Source organism: Psittacula echo (genome assembly GCF_963264785.1).
Source record: "Psittacula echo genome assembly, chromosome: 27".
Classification (NCBI taxonomy): domain Eukaryota; kingdom Metazoa; phylum Chordata; class Aves; order Psittaciformes; family Psittacidae; genus Psittacula; species Psittacula echo.
Window position 1 is genome coordinate 2,695,064 of NC_137762.1, and position 21,572 is coordinate 2,716,635.

General features: G+C 49.1%; 2 protein-coding genes across 2 annotated transcripts; both read left to right on the forward strand.

Moving 5' to 3' along the window:
* Positions 1 to 1,117: 1,117 nt before the first annotated feature.
* Positions 1,118 to 8,176, forward strand: LOC308230518 (keratin, type II cytoskeletal 4-like; the record flags this gene model as incomplete). Its single annotated transcript, XM_080635247.1, has 9 exons — positions 1,118 to 1,669; positions 2,912 to 3,126; positions 4,226 to 4,286; positions 4,589 to 4,684; positions 5,467 to 5,631; positions 6,062 to 6,187; positions 6,846 to 7,066; positions 7,638 to 7,666; positions 7,782 to 8,176. 9 exons carry the CDS (start codon positions 1,118 to 1,120, stop codon positions 8,174 to 8,176), a joined length of 1,860 nt encoding a protein of 619 aa, XP_080491373.1.
* A 4,374-nt stretch (positions 8,177 to 12,550) lies between these two features.
* On the forward strand, positions 12,551 to 17,456 carry LOC308230517 (keratin, type II cytoskeletal 75-like; the record flags this gene model as incomplete). The annotated part of the gene is made up of 9 exons (XM_080635246.1): positions 12,551 to 13,228; positions 14,127 to 14,347; positions 14,933 to 14,993; positions 15,498 to 15,593; positions 15,715 to 15,879; positions 15,992 to 16,117; positions 16,451 to 16,671; positions 16,770 to 16,804; positions 17,038 to 17,456. 9 exons carry the CDS (start codon positions 12,551 to 12,553, stop codon positions 17,454 to 17,456), a joined length of 2,022 nt encoding a protein of 673 aa, XP_080491372.1.
* Between the last annotated feature and the right edge of the window lie 4,116 nt (positions 17,457 to 21,572).

Consider the following 21,572-nt stretch of genomic DNA (forward strand, 5'->3'; position numbering starts at 1 on the left):
AAATTCAAGGCAAAAAAGGGACTTTGTTTGTTTCCAAGCAAATTCAAAACTCTTTTTAAGAATTTTTAATTAAGACAGGCCAGTACCTTCTCATTACCAGCCATTACCAGAATCATTTCATGTCAAAGAGGTGTGTCACAGGAATACGAGGAAAAAGGTTCACTCCGGCTAACATTTCTCAACCTGTCTATAACACTTCACTTTGTTGCATCTCCAGCTATCGTTCGCGTGAATGCACCGTGTGCGCCGGTCACATCACACCCAGGCACTGAGCACAATTATCACCTTCCCAGGGCACATAACACAGCAATAAATCTCTGTCTGCCACAAAGCGCTTCCCAGAAATGCCTTATCCTCAACACTGTCGGTTCTAAGCGGCACATGAGACCCGGCTGGATCAGTGCTTCAACTTCATGAGCCCCTCCATGACTGAGCTCATCTCAGATCTAGCTCATGCTCCATTGATACAGAAACCACCGTCCCCATCCCACTCCGCACACAAGCCAGCACCTAGGAGAGCCGGAGCCATACCCGTGAGAGGAAGAAACAAATGCTTACTAGAACGCTCCCGACAGCCTGTGCTTGGGCAGATACTCCTTCCTCCTCCCCTATCGCCATCAGTCGTTGCTCAAGAGCCAGCCCTGAGCTGGCGCGGGACCCTGGAAGAGGCGGCATGGCCATGACATTTTGCAGGAGGTCCTGAAACATAATTAAACGTTGTGGTGAAACCGAACCGTAAACAAGCTATGAATAAAAACCCCTTGACTTATTTTGCTAAACTATAATTACACAATAAGGAAGCAGATTAATTAAGTAAAATATAAGTCCTGAAACTGAAGCTTGCAAGCAAAGCAGTTTATTTTAATTTCCACATTATTTCGTATGAGATAGAAGTGTTTGCTGTGGCTTTAAAATGTTGGAAGCCATTCCTTGCTGCCAGGCAGGCCAAACCCAGTGGATAAATTAAATTTTTGCATCTCAGGCACCTCCTGAAATGTATATAAGGAGAAGGGCTCTGCCTCAGAGGAGGTAAAGGAGATCTCCTTCTTTCACTCCCTGCTCCTCCTGCTCTTCTGCTTTGCCGTTACTGTTCCACCTCCCGTCTCCCCCAGCCACCATGAGTCGACAGTGCTACACCTCCAGCTCTCTCCTGGGAAGACGGGGCTTTTCCTCTGCATCCGCCGTCTGCGGCCTCGGCAGGGCCAACAGCAGCACGGCCTCCGTGTGCCAGCCGGTGGGACGGCGATGTGGGATCGGGGGCTTCAGCAGCCGCAGCGTCTGCGACCTGGGCAGAGGCCAAAGGATTTCCTTTGGTGGGAGCTGCCGCAGCGGGGTCTACGGCGGCGCCGGTGTCGGACGTTGCAACGTCGCGTACGGCGGAGGCCGCTTTGGCATGGGCACGGTCGTGGGGTTTGGTAACTGCGGAAGCTACGGGGGCCTGGGCAGCTACAGAGGTCTCGGGGACGGCGTGGCCATGGGAGGCTACAGCAGTGGCATTGGCGTCGGCCTCGGCGGAGGGAGATCGGAAGGGATTCGGGGCGTCAGCATCCACCCGGAGCTCCTCAAGCCCCTGTGCGTCGGGGTTGACCCCGAGGAGTGCCAAGTGCGGACCCATGAGAAAGAGCAGATCAAGAACCTCAACAACCAGTTCGCCTGCTTCATTGACAAGGTGAGACCCCGCTTCCCTCTACGCAGGCTCTTTGTCTCTAGAGGGATGGATTGTCTCTAGAGAGACAACGACGGGAGATACTTCTCCTGGTGCTGTAAACATTCCTGATAGACCATGGTGGTCCTGACATGGAGACGGTTTGGATTTAAGCTTTGCACCAAGGCAACCACAGCGGTGTTTTACCTTCTGGTGGTCACCAATCTGCTAAAATTGCTAAATCAGGAGCAGCTCCAGGAATACCGTAAATCAAAACCTGTGAAAGAACGGATGGAGACATGGAAAAGTAATAAGGCAAAATAGAAAGTTGCATTCCAAATGTATAATCTGACATTGTTATCACACCTCTATAACCTCCAAAGGACTTTTGTATTTTTAAAGTAGTTTGTGCTTCATCAAGGAGATGTAAAAGGAGGGATGTCTAGCCAAAATGAGAAGAAAAGGGTAGATTTCTAGCTAAAATGAGAACACAAGGATAGATGCTTATCTAAAATGAAAAGACTTCTAGCTAAAATGAGAACAATTTTAACTCTCTGTCTCTCTACTCTGTGAGCGAAATGATTTGGTGGTTTCCTAAAATCTATTGTTGTTTTCTTAGCTAGGCCCAAGGGGTTTTGTTGCAGTTTGGAGATGTGTTATAGGAAATGATTTTTCAAATGGCAGAGAAACCTTTGCTCTGTCTTGATCTTGATCTTCCTTGAGAGTTGTTCTGCAGCTGGAAAAACCAAACCCACGTAAGAGGAGCAACTGCTGTTCCTCCCATTTGAAAAATGACTAATTCATTATCCATAAAGGTTCTCAGGTACTAGAGAGCTCTTTAATCTAGAAGTGAAAGGCATGATAAATATCCATGATTAGAGTTTAAATCAGATACATTCAAATGAGACCCTGGATAGAGCTTTTAGTGCTGCTCAGGGATCATTACTGTACTCAGCCCATCAGAGGAGGCAGTGGATCCTCCACCAGCCGTTTGTCACAGGGTGGTGTTTGGCTGAGCTGAGCTTTGATCAATAGATGATTGGCCTCAACACAGAGCAAATGGATCAGCGTTGCTCAGCCTGTGATACGAGTCCTGGGTGGGACCAAAAGATGTTGGTCTCACTCAGGCTGCTGAGAAACCAACACTTAACCATTTGCATTGCTGATTTTAGTTCTACTTTTTCCTTTAGGAAGCGGAGACACCCAAAGCAACTTTGCCTGAAACATGAGGCTGTTGCATGACTCTTGCATCTCTCGCTTCCACAGGTCCGGCTCCTGGAGCAGCAGAACAAGGTGCTGACCACCAAGTGGGAGCTGCTGCAGCAGTATGTCCTCCCAGCATCCAGGAGGAACCTGGAGCCCGTGTTCGAGAACTTCATCAGCAACCTGAGGAAGCAGCTGGAGTGTGTGCTGGGGGAGCGGGAGAGGCTGGAAAACGAGGAGCGCTGCCTCAGGGACCTGGTTCAAGAGTTCAAGTGCAAGTAAGTACACAGGGAGAAGCTGCAGACCCGGGTGCTTGCTGCTGCTCCTGAGCCAATGCAATTGCATTGGATGGGTGTAAGAACTGGGGCACAGCAAGGGGGAGCAGGACTGAGCTCACCAGTACTGGGCTGTTTTCCAGTACTGGGGTCCCACTGCTGCACCTCAGATGCTACTGACAGGAGAGCTCTTCAACCACAGTATTTCCTCAGGGAGAGGGACAGGGAACCGCTTTTGCTCTCCCTAAAGCTCCTGCACACCGCTGTGGTTTGCCATATCAAACCTCCCTCATTATCAGGGCCTGTGGCTCCCCCAGATCTCATGTCCCCATTCCCACAAAACCCTCAGCCTATTTGTCTCCACCCCACGCTTTATCCACATCGTCTCCTTTGGGGTTCATTCTCTCTTCCCAGAGGGAATGTGGGATTTGGCTTTTTAATCTAAGCTGCAGATACTCCTTGATAGCTCCCTGTGTGCTCTGCTAAGCCACAAGCCAGGACACTTGGTGGTTGGTGGTACACAGCACAGGATGAAAGGGGAGTCCTTTCTCCAGAGATCTTTCAGTCAAGCACCTCAGATGTGTTTTCCCTTTGAGCCACCACCAAGAAGGTCAGACTCCCAGAATCATGTTGTGAAAGTTCTTCTAGGTCCCAATTAACTTGGTCATTATGCACGGACTTTCCTCCCCATTGCACCTGGGAGTTTCAAAGGTTGCTCAAGCTCCTGACCTCCCCTGGGGTATTTTGGCCACTCTCCCCATGAACACTCACAGCATGCATGAGAAAAACATCACACAAAGCAGCAGGGCCAGAAGAAGCAGTCCCAGCCTTCAGCTGAGGTGCAGACTTTTGCATTTGTAGTGGTTTGGCCTGATTTACTGCCCTGTCACTCCAGCCACCAGCACTGCTGGCATGGGCTGGTTAAAACTGCTGAGCAAAGCCCAGCGGGGAAGAAACAGCAACAAAGAGAAAATCAAAAGGGAGGTACAAAGCAACAGGGAGAGGCTCTGGTTTTAACCACGCTTCCCATGGTCTGTATTGGCTGCTTGGGTGATGGGGATGGGGCTCGTCATCCCATCCTTCTCTTCTCCTCCTCCTGCAGATATGAAGATGAGATCAACAAGCGCACGGCTGCGGAGAATGAGTTTGTGGTCCTCAAGAAGGTGAGTGACACAAGGGACAACCCCAATGGGACCATCAGAGAGCAACAGGAGCATGGGCAAAACCTGAGTGTGGGGCCAGGAGGAGAAACGGGGACACCTTGACCATGACACTGTCTGAGTCCTCATCAGGTAGCCCCACAACAGAGGCAACCCAGTGAACCTGGAGAACCCCTGTCAGGTTGTGAGCACATGCAACAAAAACCAGATGGTTTAAGGGCTGGGAATAGTGAGATTTCCTCCAAACCTAACAAAAAGCCCTTGTTTCTTCACCCTTTTTCACTGCACACATGGTGTCTTTCTAGGACGTGGACTGTCTCTACCTGACCAAGGAGGAGCTGGAGGTGAGAGTGGGCCTCCTGCGGCAGCAACTGGAGTTCCTGAAGTGCATCTATGCTGAGGTAAGAGCTCCTGGCTCCCTGTGTGCTGCCCTGAGGATGAGGCATCACCTGCTGCCCCCTGAGCTCCCACACCAAAACTAAAGCAGGGAAAGGGGCCTTTCCTGCAAATCCTGGAATTGCATCCCCCAAATCTGTATCTCTTTTTTTATATATATATATATATTTGATAACAACACCATTGAACACACTTTTGGAAGGCAAGGAGCATCCTTGGTTATCTCCTGTATTAGCCCCTCAAATTCTAGTCAAAAGCATCCCTGGGAACCACAGAACCATCTCACTCTTCAAACCCCAAATCTTCACTTTTTAAGCTACATTAGCCAAAACATTTTGGTGAAAGTTAACACTTTTGTCTAAAACATAGGAAGTTTATAACAAAACACACAGGGGACACTTTGCCTTTGCCCCTTTCCAGGCAAACACCTCCCAGCAGCCTGTAGGCAAAGGGTCCCAAAGCACCCACCCCTGAAGGCTTCACACCCCAGAAAGCTGCTGACACAGCCAGAAATGCCAAATTGTAATGAAGCGAGTTGCCCCACCAGGATTCCCCACCCTTCCTTAGGGAATTGCATGCAGCAATCCCATATTGTGCCACCAAGACAGGTCCCAGCTCTTGCTAGAAACCGGTTACCCACTCAGAGAACCCAGCACCCCAGGTGGGTGTTAATGGGAGAACTTTCCCAACCTTCCACCTTCTCAGCAGGCCCCCTTTGCCAGGGGTCCCTGCATGCCTGGCTTGGGCTGGTTGAGGGAAGAGGACTGACATGCAGTGGGTCTTGCAGGAGAGAGCTCAGCTGGATTGCCAGCTGTGTGACACCTCTGTCATTGTGCAAATGGACAACAGCCGGGACCTGGACATGGAAGGCATCATCAAGAGCGTTGAGTGCTGCTATGAGGAGATTGCCCAGAAGAGCAAGGCTGAAGTGGAGGCTTTCTACCAAACCAGAGTGAGTATTCACCCTGCCAGCACTGATGGCAATGAAATCTCTTGGCCAAGAAAACTCTGAGGACCATTTCTGTCCTCCATGACACAACTTAGACCCACCCCTCGGTGTTCATGCACCGTAGCTGGCTAAAGAAGGCCAAGCCAAAAAACCCACCAGTCTTAAAACTGTGGTTTGAGGCTTCCCTGTAAAACCAGACCACAGCAGTGCTGCTTCAGAGAGGTCTTCTCTGTGCACTCCCATCAGGATGTCCACATCTGCTTCCCCAAGGGTAAATGCCCAGGACCAACCTGGGACTGTTGCCTCGTCTGGGCTGAGGTCATGTCTGGGTGCTTCCCAGGAACACCAACGTCAGCGCAGCTCCGAAGCGTCGCCACCTTCCCTGGAAGGGGTGATGTGGGCACACTAACGTCATCCTCTTCCCATGCAATAGCTGGAGGAGCTCCACAGCAGCAGGGGCAAGTTCTGTGACGACCTGAGGAACAACCAGAGCGAGATAGCTGAGCTGAACCGGATGATCCAGAAGCTGCAGTGCGAGTCGGACAACGTGAAGAAACAGGTAGGACAAAGCATTGAATGCTGCATGGGCAGCTGGCTGTGCAAAGGGCTTCATCCTCACCTTGCTGAACTGCGAAGAGCTCCCCCCTCCCAGCTTAAGCCTGCATTTGCAGGTTGTAGGTTCTCTTCTGCTGTTGATACACAAAGAAGTAGATTTCTTTCCCACTTAGTAAATAGGCAGAACCCAGTTGGTTTGACTCTAACAGAAACAGTGATTGCTGTATGCCTCCTACCAAGGTGCAGCCAACAGATCCCCTCGCCTTCATAGAATCATTGAATGGTTCGGGTTGGAAAGGAACTTAAGCTCATCTAGTTCCATGGGCAGGGACATCTCACACTAACCAAGCTGCTCCAAGCACTGTCCAACCTGGCTTTGAACACTGCCATTGCTACTGCTTAGTAGCTGTTCATAACGTGTCCAACCTAGCCTTGAACACTGCCATTGTTACTGCTAAATAGCTTGTTCATAACATGTGTCCAACCAAGTCTTGAACACTGCCATTGCTACTGCTAAATAGCTTGTTCATAACATGTGTCCAACCTAAACCTAGGCTCTCTGCCAGTCCCTAGCTGAGAAAAAAAGGGGGTACATGAGCAGCTCTGTGGAGATGCCTCTTAATATCCCCACTGGCCATCCTCTTGCCTGTTACTGCCCACAGATCGCAGCTCTGCAGACGGCCATCTGTGATGCTGAGCAGCGGGGTGACTGCGCCCTCAAAGATGCTCGGCAGAAGCTGATCGACCTGCAGACTGCACTGCAGCAAGCCAAGGACAAGATGGCATGCTTGCTGAGAGACTACCAGGAGCTGCTGAATGTCAAGCTGGCCCTGGACATTGAGATTGCCACTTACAGGACACTGCTGGAAGGAGAGGAGAGCAGGTAGGAGCATCCCTGTCTGCACCCTGTATCAATAGCTGGCAAAACCCAGTAGGAGGAGAGGGGGGCAATGAGAAATGCTGGGTAGAAGCAGCTCCCCATGGGTGCACAGAGGGGAGCATCATCCCTCTTTCTTCCCATAGGTGTAGAGCAAAGCATTGCTCCTGTTTCCTCTTCATACACCCAGGGCAGCTCTATCACAGTTCACCAAACACGCTGCAGTCAGATGCCCTGCTTGTGGTGCAAAAAGGGGATGGGATATTAAGATCTCTATAGGATTTGGGGATCCAACCCTTCAGTGATTTGGTGAGCAATTGGACCAGCACCTCACACCCAGGTGCACAGAAAAGCTGAATCATAGAACCATAGAATGGTTTGGGTTGCAAGCTCATCTAGTCCAACCCCACTGTGATGAGCAGGGACATCACCTAGACCAGGCTGTCCAGAACCACATCCAGCCTGAAGTACTTGCAGGGTTTCTAAGGAATCAATGGCTGGGCACCACCTCTATTTGCTTGTGTATTTGAGGAATATTTCCCTAAACACATCTTTGAGACATATCTTTTCTTAACAGGATATGCACCGGCAACCCTGTGAGCGTAGGTAAGCTAATGAAGCACTCCCTTGATTCCCTTACAAGTCTTTGAAGCTTGTGACTTTCCTTATAGGCTGGGTTTTAGCTGCTCAGGGATTGACCAAGCCTGTTTCTCTCCGGCAGCCGTGGTCAGCGGTGGAGGCACCGTAGGGGAGTGTCGATCCCTATCTGGAATCGGAGGCAAATGCACTGTGAAGACAGGAGGGGCCGGGCCAGGGTTAGGGGTGGTCTCCTCCTTCGGCGTCACCGGTGCCGGCTTTAGCACCCGGAGCGTGGATTGCCTGCCCAGGGTAGGGGCTGGCTTTGGGGCCAGGAGCGTGGTCAGCTGCGTGGGGCGAGAGGTTATCCCTGGCGCGGACGGGGTGCAGTGTGCCGCCGGCATGGGCAACCTGGGGAACGTGGTGTGCACCAACGTGGAGCAGTGCAGCCCGGGAGCCGTCATCATTCCGGGGGCAGGGGTGTGCAGCGCCGGGAACAGGTACAGCACAGCCATGCGTGTGGTCAGAACAACCCGGTAGAGACTGGAGGGTAACTACACATCGTGTTTTAAATTAGTCAGCATTTCTGCAATGAAACAGTATTCCCCTTCCTCCTGACAGCTGTAGGGATCACACAACCATGCGCTGCCCATGCACACACCATTAGGATAAGCACTCTGCCAAAAACTCTTTGCATGATCAAAACCCACCTTCTCTTGCATCTTCTTCTTGGGGGAAAACTCATCCCTGTGGTCTCAGCCAGGTGAGGTTTTCATTTCAGACAGTCCATGCCTGTCTTCACACATCCTAAATCAGTCTTCCCTGCTTGACTGCTTTCAGCAGGGATTTCTTTCCCCCCGCATTGCAGCTCTTGCAAAAGGATGACAACTTTGGTCATCCCAACTTCAGAAAGAGAAGCCACATTTTAATTGTCTGCAATGGAGCTGCAGCTATTATTTAACTTTAATGACACCAGAAAATCCAATTTTTCCTGTTTACGAGAGGGTTGGTAATGCTTATGTAAATTGGTCCAAGTTGCTACACCAGGTTTGGTAGAGTGGATTTTAATTACACACCGACGAGCACCTTATGTTTCTGTAGTAAAATGCATGCGTTGTTTTTCCTGTGTGTGTACCAGATAGACTCATTTAATGCTTTTCATGTGTAAGTGAACAGAGTTGATTACCCTTCGCTTACTCCAGACTTTCAGCTGTACCTTCAATAAACTACATGCATAATTCATGCTTTGCTTCGTGGGTTTTCTTTCCCTCCCTGATATTACAAAAGCATGGATATGTTCTCAAACATGATTCTCCAAACGGGTGGGGTTGGTAGCTCGCAAGAAGTGGAGTTTTACCAAGTCACTTTTTGAGACTTTGTCTGCTCTCCTTCCTCCTGCACTTTTGCATACCTTTCTTCCATCCAGAGACCAGTGTGGCCAGAAGGAAGTCTGGAAATGCAGTGTAAACCAGGATGTTTAACCCCTCGTGGGATGCGCAACTCACTTGGGATCTCTCACACTTGTCTGGGATCTCTGGAGGCAGAACAGAAAAGCAGACAGGCCCTTGTTAAAAGAAATCAGTGAGAACCAGCCCTGGTAGTAACAAAGAGAAAAGAATCCCACACCCCAACCCTGAAACACCAAAACAAGTGCAAGAGAAAAGTGAAGTGTCCAAAATGCCCCATCTTCGCTGCAACACAAGGACTTAGACAAAGAGCAGAGTCTGTAGGACATGCCTGGATGTCCCCCTCCAACATTCCTTGCAGGGAGGGGAAAAACCCTCTGCCATCATTTTAGGAGACTGGGATTTGGGTGAGATCAGTTTGCCCCCTCTCCTTTCTCTGTGAGGGTCTCCAGTTTCCAAGGGACAGTGACCCACTGAAAGGTCTCTATAACATGGCTGGAAGGGTTTGCCATTGCGACATCCATCACAGCTGGATGCACAGCTGGATGCACAGCTGGATGCCAGGAAAACCAGCTGGCCCTGCTGGCTCCTTTCTTCCCATGGCTTGCCTGGGCACAGGAAAAGACAACCTTGTTCTGAAATGCCCTTTGGAGAAATCTTTCTCTCCTCACCCAGTCTGGAACCAGCGCAGGGTGTGGGCAGGTTAATTCAACCCATGAAAACTACACCGAGGACCAGGTGTTGTAATTTATTCCCCAACATCTCACTCCACTTCCTGGGCTTCACTGCTGACTCATGGCCTTGCCTGCCTCAACATCTCCATGGCTGGAGGATGACTTAAACCATGCAGCCAGGCTCGGTCTGTCCATGCCAACAGGATGGTGATGAGCCCACCACTGGTTCAGCATCTGCCTCTACTTCTCTCCCGGCACAGAGGCTGTGCTGAGCGGGGTGGATTCAGGCTTCCCATGTCTGCAGTGCTCTTCTAATGGAAAGCGAGATGATGGGGAAGAGCAGGTAGTAGATCACTAATTATTTTTTAATAAATGACATCCCTTAGCAACACTGTCTGGGCTGGGGGTGGTGGTGAAAGCCAAATGAATCAGCTGAGAAGACAAAATGCACCCACCTCAAGAGAATGTTGTTCAAAATGGTTATCTTCATCTTTTCTGTCTCAATGTGACTCGGACGTCATCTCATTTGTATGTAAATATCAAGCAGAAACACCCAAACAAGAAGCTTCCAGTGCCCCAACAGCTCATAATTTATGTTGATCACATCCCTGCAGAACAGACCTGCACACCAAAACCAGCCAGCTCCCCAGGGTACCAAAGCAGCCCAGCAGCTCTTGCATTTCTGGGAGAAAACCTTTAATCATCCCTGCCCTTCTCAGCCCATGTTTTCTGCTGCCTGCTTGAGGATGCTCATGTAGATCAGGCCTTTTTGGAGAGAAAAAGGTCAGCAGCTTGTATTTTGGGGCAGTTTGGAGGCCAAATCCTGCTCAGAGTTGCTCTGGACATGACCCTCCATAGATGAACAGAATCTGTTAGAGTCGATCCCAACTAACAGATGCAAGAAGCCACATTTACCTCTGGAATATGGAGCCCACAAACCTCAGCTCCTCCACACGATAAACCAGCCTGGGAAAGGAGCAATGCATTTTCCACCCAGCCTTTGCATTGCTCACATTCCTGGTGGACAGTGGGCTGAATGAAGAAGAGTGTGGGAGCCTAAAATGACAATTCCCTCTTTCTTGTTGGCAGCCCCACCTTTAATCCCATTACATTCATTCAGCTCTGACATCTGATCCTAACCTGTTTGTCAGCTTCAGGACAATCTGCCTTTACTGGGGTCAAGAAAGCATGAAGACAATTGCATTTTCCCATCGCACCTGGGCTTTGAATTTCATGCAAATAATAAAGGCAAGAGATGCTCATGAATTTCAAGGGACATCCCAGGCAGATTCAGAAGAGAACCAAGCCAATCTGTACCAACTGGGAATTTCACACTGCAATGGGACATTCTATCGAAGTGACCCAACTCTCCCAGTTCAAGCCTGCCTGGCAGCATTTCTCCAAGGATAATCAGATATTTGGTGTTCTGCATTAGGTAGAACATGAAGCACCTGCTTAATCTTTCTTCCAGAGATGCCAACGGGATTTGAGCTCATACTTCATGGTTTTGCAGCACTGGGGCACATGAGTGTATTTTGAAGGGCATGTAGAGTCCTATCCTGTAAATAGATTTAAGCTCCAATCATGCAGACAGCATGGGCAATGCCACCAGGACAGCAACATGCTGAAAACTATGCTCTTACATACAACTAATAAAATACTCAAAGCATTGCATTTCCACCAAGTCTGAGATGGTAGAAAATGTCGTCACCCCCCACTGAATTTGTTCTTTTTCCCAAGGATTCCAGGAAGTAAGACAAGGACAGTTCGTGGGAGTGTTTTTCATGCTGGTTAAATCTTTGCTTTTGGCAACATTTTGAACAAAAATGTTCAAAGGTCTTTAAAAGAAATCACAGCTGTAAAAGAGCTAGAAACTCAAGGCTGATTACATCTTCGTGTTGACATGCAAATAACAGTGTGCCACAAAGCTGGGCAGAGTGTTTCTCAGAAAATCTGTCTCCTTGATGGAAATGCTTTTTAGATCAAGATGAAAACACATCGACCACATCATCAGATTGCTGGAGGCATTGCAATGGCAGCCTCTGGGTGGGATGGAGTCGTCCTCTAGAGATGCCAACATCTCTAGAAAGGAAGCCTAGGAAACCTGCCATAGACTAAATACTAAATGGACAAAATTTGAGGTGACATTTAAATATAGTGTCTCAGCAGAAAATCATGCATCAGGAGCTCTTTGTACTAGCCAGCTCAAAACGATGGCCTCTGAATGACGACGTGAATGGCAAACTGGATAAATTAGAGCCCTGAAAGAGATGTCAGGCTTCACGAGCATCACCCCTGCGCTCTGTGAAAGCACTGTGAAATATTTTTGTTCAGATTTAGCCATTTTATTGCCACTGCCTTTCACTCGAGTTAACTCAGAGGACTTTCCACTAAGCTGATCTACTGCATTTTATAAGCAGCACAGGGGTATCCATGTAGCTATTTTGCTTTTTTCACCCTTTCTTTATTTTCCCTATTTTGTTTTGCAGTTAGGAAATGAAATAATCCATCTTCGCAAGCATACAGAGGTTTTGCACTAAAGGAGCAGGAGCTCTCGCTGCCAGAACTCAGGGAGTTAGATAACTCTTCTAGCTGAGCAGATTCACAGCAGCTCCAAGAGGTGTGTTTGAGTGCAGTCAGGGTTTAACAAGTCTCATGGAGACAGCTGGCTGCCTGGCACGTCAAAACCATGAAGGCATCAAATTGATCACTGGACTTCCATGCAACCAAGCCCAGATCCCCACAGGGATAAAAAGGGCATCCTGCAATCCCTCCCATCAGAGAGCTGCATTCGCTACTGCTTCACACCAGTGCCAGTGTTATCTCCTGCTGCCATGAACCGGCAAACTTACAACATGAGAGCTGGAGGTGGAGGCAGATCTTACAGCACTGCCTCAGCTATTATTCCAAGCAGCAACAGGGCTGGCTTTAGCTCCATGTCTGTGGCACGATCTGGAGGAGGTGGAGGTGGTTTTGGAAGGCTCATTGGAGGAGGTGGCAGTGGTGGTGGTGGTGGTGGTTTTGGCAGCAGAAGCCTCTACAACCTTGGTGGTAGCAAGAGAATATCCATTGGTGTTGGAAGCAGCTTCCGAGCTGCTTTTGGGAGTGGAGCTGGTGGTGGCTCTGGCCTGGGAGGTGGTGGTGGCTATGCACTTGGTGGTGGTGGAGCTGGTGGCAGTCTTGGGCTTGGTCTCGGTGGTGGAGGTGGTGGATATGGCTTTGGTGGAGGTGCTGGTGGGCTTGGCTTTGGTGGTGGACCCGGAGGTGGTGGAGGGTTTGGCTTTGGTGGAGTAGGGGGTCTGGGGTTCAGTGGAGGGCTGGGTGGTGGCAGGAACCCAATGGGATTTGGTGGTGGCCCACCTGGAATTGGTACAATCCAAGAAGTGACTGTCAACCAGAATCTCCTGGCGCCACTGAACCTGGAGATAGACCCAAACATCCATCAAGTGCGAAAAGATGAGAGGGAGCAGATCAAGACCCTCAACAACAAGTTTGCTTCTTTCATCGACAAGGTGAGACTTCATCAAGTGCTGTGGAATGGTGATAGAGAGGGAGCGAGACAGTCTTGAGCTTCCAAAGTACAACTTCATAGGTCTACAGTCTGCTGCATGTTTCCTATTCTGCAGGTCTTCATTAAAGTACTCAAAAAGAACGTTCTTCTGAACAGTTACAAGGCAGAAAACTAGACCAGAAACTAGTAAGAAGAGGATGAGATCCAGGGTTTTTACCTGAGAAATAAGATATATTTGGCCAAAAGGAACAAGCCAGTTTCAGGTCCAGATCTAGCTGCTTAACCCAGCTCCCTCTGTGGGGAATCACAGCAGATGTGTTAGTCCTTATTGCTTTATTGCCTGCAAGCTAAAATCCTTTTTATATTGACTCAACTTAAGTCCTTCCTTGGCTTTGACTCGGGTAAATATGTACTATATATGAGCAAAAAGAAAAGGCAATTATGTACTCGTCTTTTAACCTGTAGTACTCAGATCTTAGCTTTAATGAAGGAAGATTAATATCTCTCACAAAGACAGAAAAAACAAAGGATGTTGAAGAAAGCAAGTGCTGAAAGAGCTGAACCCACATTTTCTAATGACTGCTCATTGGCTTGCCAAATTAAATTGTCTCTAAAGAGAACTGGCCACTGAGTCTGAATCCCAACCCTAACCCCCACCCTAACTTTGACTGTAACTTTTAACCCTAGCCCTAATCCTAACTCTAACCAAAGATTTGCTTAACTACTGGATGGGCTAACACAGCCCCAGATAATCTAGAGGATATTCATAGCTGGATTTAATACTCTTAGTGTGGGATTTCCTTGAGTGTTGCCATGCATCAGTCCCAGTTACTGATTCCTGGCCATCAGCATGCTCACAGATATCTTCTGCTAAGCCTCTTCTGCTTCCCAATGCTCAGGTTCGCTTCCTGGAGCAGCAGAACAAAGTGCTTGAGACCAAGTGGACCCTCCTGCAGGATCAGGGTCAAAAAAACAGCTCAGGCAAAAGCAGCCTGGACCCACTCTTTGAGGCTTACATCAACAACCTGAAACGGCAGCTGGCCACCCTGCTCAATGAGAGAGGACGCATGGACGGGGAGCTGAAGAACATGCAAGACCTTGTGGAGGATTTCAAGAACAAGTGAGTGCCTGTTAGCAGCACATCCAGGCACGCTGGGGTGAAATGGGATGCAAATGGTTCAGCTGAGCATTAGGCAGTAGGATTAATCTCACTTAAATTTCGCTTTCTGAAGGTCAAATGTCAGCCTGAGAGAGTCATCAAACTTTCCATAGGAAAGGGGGAGAAAAGGATCTCCAGTCTGTGCTCTAGCCCATAACACAGTACCTAACTAATCCCCCTCTGAATACCACTCCTGTGAGGTCTCTCTCCCTGCAGAACCCCTGTTGTCTTCCTTAACAGCAGCAGAAAGGTTGTCTGTCCATCAACATTTTTCCAATTGGAAAACTCATCCAGGACACAACATGTGATGACACTTGCAAAGGAAAATCATCTAAACCAGCTTTACCCTCCTTGTTCCATCTGCACTATGTCAAAATGTCTTTCCAACCCTTGGAGAAATCAGATTCTTGTGAATTTGAGCAGGGCAGTTTCCAGGAGGTTGATTTAGAAACACCATTCCCAGCCCAGACAACCCTCCATCCGACCTGTACAACTTTTCTGCTTATCAAGGTGTGATCCATCACGTCTTTCCCTTTATCCCTGCAGGTATGAAGAGGAAATCAACCGACGCACAGCAGCAGAGAACGAATTTGTGGTGCTGAAGAAGGTGGGTGAGACAGGAGGTGTTATGGATGCTGATCTAACCTTAACCGTTGCACAGGCTGGGAATGTCCTAAAGGATGGGAGATCTCATGGAGCTGCATCCTCTTCCTTTAAAAGCTGCCATTTGGATTGTGGTTTTGGGAGAAAGGAATGGAGGAGCTTGGAGGATGGAAGTAAATTCTTGTCCCACTCCTGTCCCACAACATACACACACAGCTGCCTGGGCAAAACAGATCACATAAAACAAAGATAGTCACTAGTGCGGGTACCAAAATCAAAGGGCCGCATCCCCTGCCTGATCCACTCACAACGTTACACACAGAGCTTCTTTTGGCCAAGAGATGTCTTCTTGATGCTTTGCCAGGGGGATGTGCCAAGTAGAGCTTGGCTGGCAGCAGTAGTGCAGCGGCGGAAGACCAGGCCTCATCTCCTGGCTTGGCCAGTTTTTGGCTGAGCTACAGAAGAGGTACCAGGTTCTGCAGATGTCCCCATGGCTGCTCTTTTCCAGGATGTGGATGCTGCTTATATGAATAAGGTGGAGCTGGAGGCCAAGGTGGATGCCCTGAATGATGAACTCAGTTTTCTCCGAGCCCTCTATGATGCGGTACAGACACCCTCCTCCCCTGGTTTCTGTCCTCTTGTCACCCTTGGACAGTGACTGCCACCATTCATGGCAATAGCAAAGGTAAGTGCAGCTGGCCGGGATCCCGTGTGCTTCCTTGCAGGAGCTGGCTCAGCTCAGTGCACAAGTGTCCGACACCGCTGTCATCCTGTCAATGGACAACAACCGGGACCTGGACCTCAGCAGCATCATAGCTGAAGTCAAAGCTCAGTATGAAGACATTGCTAACCGGAGTCGTGCCGAGGCGGAGGCCTGGTACCAAACCAAGGTGAACAGACCCACAGATGCCACAGATGCATTTCTTGGGAACATCGCTGCTGTCCCTTGGCCCTTTGAGCCATATCTTGTCCAAGTGGTTTACTCTTCCCTCTGCACCTCAGTTCGAGGAGCTGCAGGCCACGGCTGGGAAGCACGGGGATGACCTGCGCAACACTAAGGGGGAAATCTCTGAGCTCAACCGGCTGATCCAGAGGATCCGGTCAGAGATAGAGAACACAAGGAACCAGGTAGGAATGGCAAATGGAGCTTGTAGAGCTCCATCCTCTGGTCCCTTAGCACCACAGCTCTGCTTTGCTGATGGGGAACTTTAGCAGCCACAGAGTATGATGTATCTCATTAAATGTGTTGAATTCTCTCCTGAAAAGAGTACCATGCTATGACATCTATTCAATCTTTCTTGCCAGGCTGGCATTTCAACTCCAGTAATGTTAGCTATGGGTGAATGACCTCAGTCATCACTTTTCTCACTAACACCCATCCAGACTGGCTTTTTTTTCCTTGGGAGACTCTTACCCAAAAAGAAAAGCAGCATTTAGGAGTCCCAATCCCTTCTCTTGCAGTGTGCCACCCTGCAGACAGCCATTGGAGACTCCGAGGAGCGTGGGGAGCTGGCCCTCAAAGATGCCAAGGCAAAGATGATTGACCTGGAAGATGCTCTGCAGAAAGCTAAAGCTGACATGGCCCGACAGCTCCGTGAGTACCAGGAGCTCATGAACGTCAAGCTGGCCCTGGACATTGAGATTGCGACCTACAGGAAGCTGCTGGAGGGAGAGGAGAGCAGGTGAGAACAAAATTCCTGCAGGAGTAATAGTGATGGTTGCTTTGCCCCTGCCTATCTCCCTTCTTTACTCTTACCTCCTCTTTATCTGCTCCCAACAGGCTGAGTGGAGAAGGACTCAACCCCATCAGCTACTGTAAGTATCACAGTGCTTATCTTGCTTTGGGAACAGAGACTGTGAACAACCTTCGGAATAGGGAGGTTTTGCCCAATCTAAGACATCCAGAGCCCTCCCACCAGCATTAGTGGCTTGTAGAGAGGAGATAAGTTGGGTTCAAGTCCTGTGGGTTGAGGTCCTGAGGATGGTGTTTTCTAGAACTGGGTGTCTGCCAAACACATGTCCAACCCTCTCATTGCTTATTCTTGCAGCCGTCATCAGCTCCAGCTCTGGCATGGCTGGTGGAGCTGGGTTAGGAGGAGGATTTGGTGGACTGAGCCTAAGTGGAGGAGGCGGTGGAAGCGGTTTTGGCCTTGGAGGAGGCGGTGGAAGCGGTTTTGGCCTTGGAGGAGGCGGTGGTGGAGGCTACAGCTTTGGAAGTGGAGCAGGACTTGGACTTGGGGGTGGTGGTGGCCTTGGAGGTGGATTCGGAGGAGGCAGTGGTCTCAGCATTGTAAGTGGTCTTGGCTATGGAGGAGGTGGCGGCAGCGCTCTGAGCACCAGCGGAGGGAATTTCAGTTCTGGAAGTGCAAAAGGCTCCAACCCAGGAGTGAAAATCGTCTCTAAAACCTCCTCCAGCAAAAAGAGCATAAAGAGCCAAAGCCTGAAGAATGCTACAGAGCCTGAGTAAAACCAGCTCCAGACCTTTCCCAAAAGCATGACTCCCACATCGCTCCTGCATTACTCCTGTATCACTCCTGCCCACCGCCACCCCTCCACACAACCCTGTCCCAGCTCCTTGCACAGTAGTTCCTCTGCATTTGGATCAGAGTTGAGGAAAAGCAGCACCACACACATGAACCAGATGTCTCAAAGCACCTGAAACAGGATTAAAAGGAAACCACGGGCCTAAGTGATCTTCTGAATGGGGAATCGGGGCTCTTTTTTGCTTGTTTGTTTGTTTGTTTTTAATGAGGCTGAGCAGCTTGTTTGTCATTGTGGCTAGCTGACAGCCATCAGCTAAGACAGATCAAATAGCAGTGAAGATGCAGTAAGTTGGGGTTTCAGCTCAGTTCTGGCCCACAGAAGCCCAGGGATGGGCTGGGAACTTGGCTTCAGTTCAGCCTGCTTTGCCTTCACTGCTGGGATGAACCAAGGTCAGTCCTTCAAGTTAAGCAACTCATCTTCATCAGAGACGTGGGTTATTTTTCTGCTATGTAGAAATACCCCAGGAGGTTACTGAAAGATCCCAGGCAGTGACTTGCAAGCGTGGGGCCCCTCTTAAAACATCCCTTATTGTGGGAGCACAGAGCCCTTTAGGAGCCACTTCTGAGTCAGCCGAGTGCGATGGAAAATCCTCCTTTTCCCCATTCCCAGATGAGCTTCGAAAAACACGTTTCTTCCAGATGTGCTGAGCATTGCAGCTCTGTGAAGTCAGGCACACGAGCCTGGTTCAGAGAGTAACATTAGGAAAGCAGACTGAGATACCTCCATCTAAAAAGTGCCACTCACAGGAATGTGGATTTAACTTGCAATGAGCTTGTACAAAAGGAAGCCCCAACGACTCTTCCATTCCTGTCCTTTCTCTTAAGTGAAAGTTTGCCCTTAGTGGCACCTTACACATAATCTCAGTCAGAGAAGCCACCGCTGACTGATCCACAATGTATGGAAAAGGGCTTGTTTTCTAAATGATAGGATTTCTTCATTCTAAATAATAACTGAGGCAGGGAGATCTCCAAAAGCCAGATGTGTGTTTGCAGTTAAATTGAGTTGCTGTCCGGAGGATTTTGTTGGAATGGCTTAAAAAATGCCAGAATCATCCAACAGCCAAAGTCTTGCTGCGTTCCCCACTGTCCGGTAGCAGCAGTTAAGGTGAAAGCCTGAGACAGTGAAAATTACGCTGAAAATCTACCTAAAGGCCCATGCCCACACTGCTCCAAGGGGCATTTCAGCACCTCCACTAAGTGTGGGTTTCTCTGCCACAAGGAAGACATTTGGTAAACTGAAGAGTACAGCCAGGTTTCAGCCCATCACATGGGAAATGAGGCAACTGGGGGCAGGAGCACACCAGTGCCTCAAACTGATGGCATTTCCCCTTTCTGATGGCATTTACCCCTCTCACCTTCCAGCACGTCTTTTTATTTGTGTGAAAGTACCATTAAAAAGAAAATTGCAGCTTTTTATATTCCAATGATAGTGATACAACGCTATGTTTTCCTTCCTCTCTCTTTCTGGAATGTGTCCAATAAAACTGGATTGTAATTTATGTGTTCCTACATCTTTTTAGTCTGAACCAGAACCGGTAGCATGAAATGCTCCCAACCTTCAGCTGAAGGGGGATTTTGTTTCACTTTGGGGCAAAAGTTTCAAAATATTGATAAAATAATAATGAAAAGCTTGAAATTAAATTGAAGAATCAAAGAAAAAGGGGGGAGATTGGGTTTATCCATTAAGTGACAAAAAAATGAATCACCGTTCATTTCTTAACATAGGACTGGGGTTAATCCAAGAGCTTTTCTTCCATGGAAGGGAGGGTTCTTCTCTGCCAGGACAAACACGTCCTCTGCCAGCACGGGCAAACCCCAAGTATTTAATATCTGCTTTCCTACAATGATGTAGCAAACCGAAGCGCATAAATGATAAACCCTCATTTATCAGGATGATATAGACTGAGGATGGGTTTTGGTGAGGTGGAGCAGAGCAACTCACCAAGCAATGCCGGTATTTCAGTCAGCTGCCATTGCAAAAGGAGAATAAAGAAGAGAAAAGGGGGGGAAGAAACCCAGCTCAGACAACCACTCACACCTTATTGCATTTCAAAGAGTCAGAGGCCTTGCTCTTCCCTGACCTCTTCATATCCTGGCTGTACATAACTCAGCACAGCAAATGGGGAAGAGCAAGCAAGCCCCAGCAGGTTCAGGGGAGACGCTCACAACGGCTGTAGCAAAACCTCGCTGAAACCCGGATGCACCAAAACACCGGAGCATCCAAGCTTCCTTCTCCCAGAGAATCAAAGAGCCACAGTAAGAAAAACCCAAGTCTGGGAACAAAACCCAGCTCGTCAGTCCCTGCTGTTGCAGAGGATGCTGCAGACAGGACAAAAACCAGTGAAGGCTAAAAATAAACTTTGAGTCACCTTGATTTCAGCGCAAGCACTGAATGACACAGTAGGGCTGTAAGGAATTAATACAGCTAATGACAACCTAACCTCAACTAACCTTAACAGTTTTGAATATCTTTATTCCAGCCTGAGCTGGAAAAAGCCCATATAGCAGAACCCAACAGTGGTGCTCACAGGCAGCACAGCTGCTGCAAACATCTCAGCCAGCCCCGTTCCTCCTCCCCATGCTCCACATCCCCAGCCCAACTTCCACCCCAGCAGTGCCCTCGCCCTCCAGGCAACCCCTGTGCAGCAAATCCTGGCTCCAAGATTGACACAAGGACCCTTCATCAGGGACTGTAGAGATGGACATCATCAGGAGAAGGGGTGATGGGTTTAAACTTAAAGAGGAGAGGTTAAGGATGGATATAAGGAAGAAGCTCCTCCCTGTGAGGGTGCTGAGGCGCTGGCACAGGGTGCCCAGAGAAGCTGTGGCTGCCCCATCCCTGGCAGTGTTCAAGACCACGTTGGAGGGGCTTGGAGCAAGCTGCTCTAGTGGAAGGTGTCCCTGCCCATGGCAGGGTTTGGAGCTGGAGGAGCTTTAAGGTCCCTTCCAACACAAACCATTCTGGGATTCTACGACATCCTGCAGGAAGCCTTCCTGTCTGAGGGAGCAAACACAGCCCACCTGCAGCCCTGAGCAGCTACACAAGGACAGTGCATAAGCGACACAGGCCCAGCAAAGAAACTGTGTGGGACTGAGAGATTCTGCAAGTATTTTCCTTGTTTTGGTGCCTAAACCATCATTTGCTTTACTCTTCCAACTTCTTTGTAATATTTCACTTAATTACCGTTGTCTGCAGCAACAGGCTTTCCTAGGAGAGCTGGGGAGGTAATGACTGCCTTCAACACGAAGCCTTTCTCTTTGCTTTAATTAAAACCTTTGCAGCCTGTGCACTGGTTCCCAGGTGTGACTTTGCATAGCTCTTTGGAAGTCAAAGGCAGGCTCTCTGCCTGGCCCCCGTCCACAAGATACGGCACACATGTGCCAATTCACATCTGCAGGATTAGGGAAGCAAATCTCCACACATCTGCCAAATCAACAGAGTTTATTTGTTTTCAAATACCAGCGTAACCCCAGGGGGGTTATTATTGGGGTTACCTGCTGCTGTGCATCACTTGTGAAACAGGGGCTCCTTGCTTCTGGACGTGAGTGTGGGTGCAATTCTCCCAGTGAAACTGCCTTTCCAGCACCATGGAGGCTCCCACATCTCCACTCCCGAGGTGAGAGCACCCCCTTGCTACCGCCCAGTCACCTCCCTTTCAGTGGGAAGCTGCCTTGCAACACCCGCTCCAAGCACCTCCAAGGATCAGCTTCCCGATAGCTCGCCCCAAGCCCTGCGGGTGCCAGTGACTCACGCTCAGCGATAGGAGGGCTTGCAGGAGATGATCATTGTGAGTTCTCCTGATTGCAGTGAGGAGGAAAACACACACAGCACAAAACAAAACAAAAAACCCCCTTCTGCTCAGGTTCTTTCAAGTTCCCAGACAGAGAAAACGGCGGTTGGAAACACGTCAACAGAAACAAGCTATGAGCTGCAGCAGATACCCTTAAGCCGCTCGTTTTGGATCAAGCTCCTGCACTTATTGCTCACGTAGACAATTTCAAGAACCTTTTTGATTCAGCTGCTCAGGGTTCCATGTCTC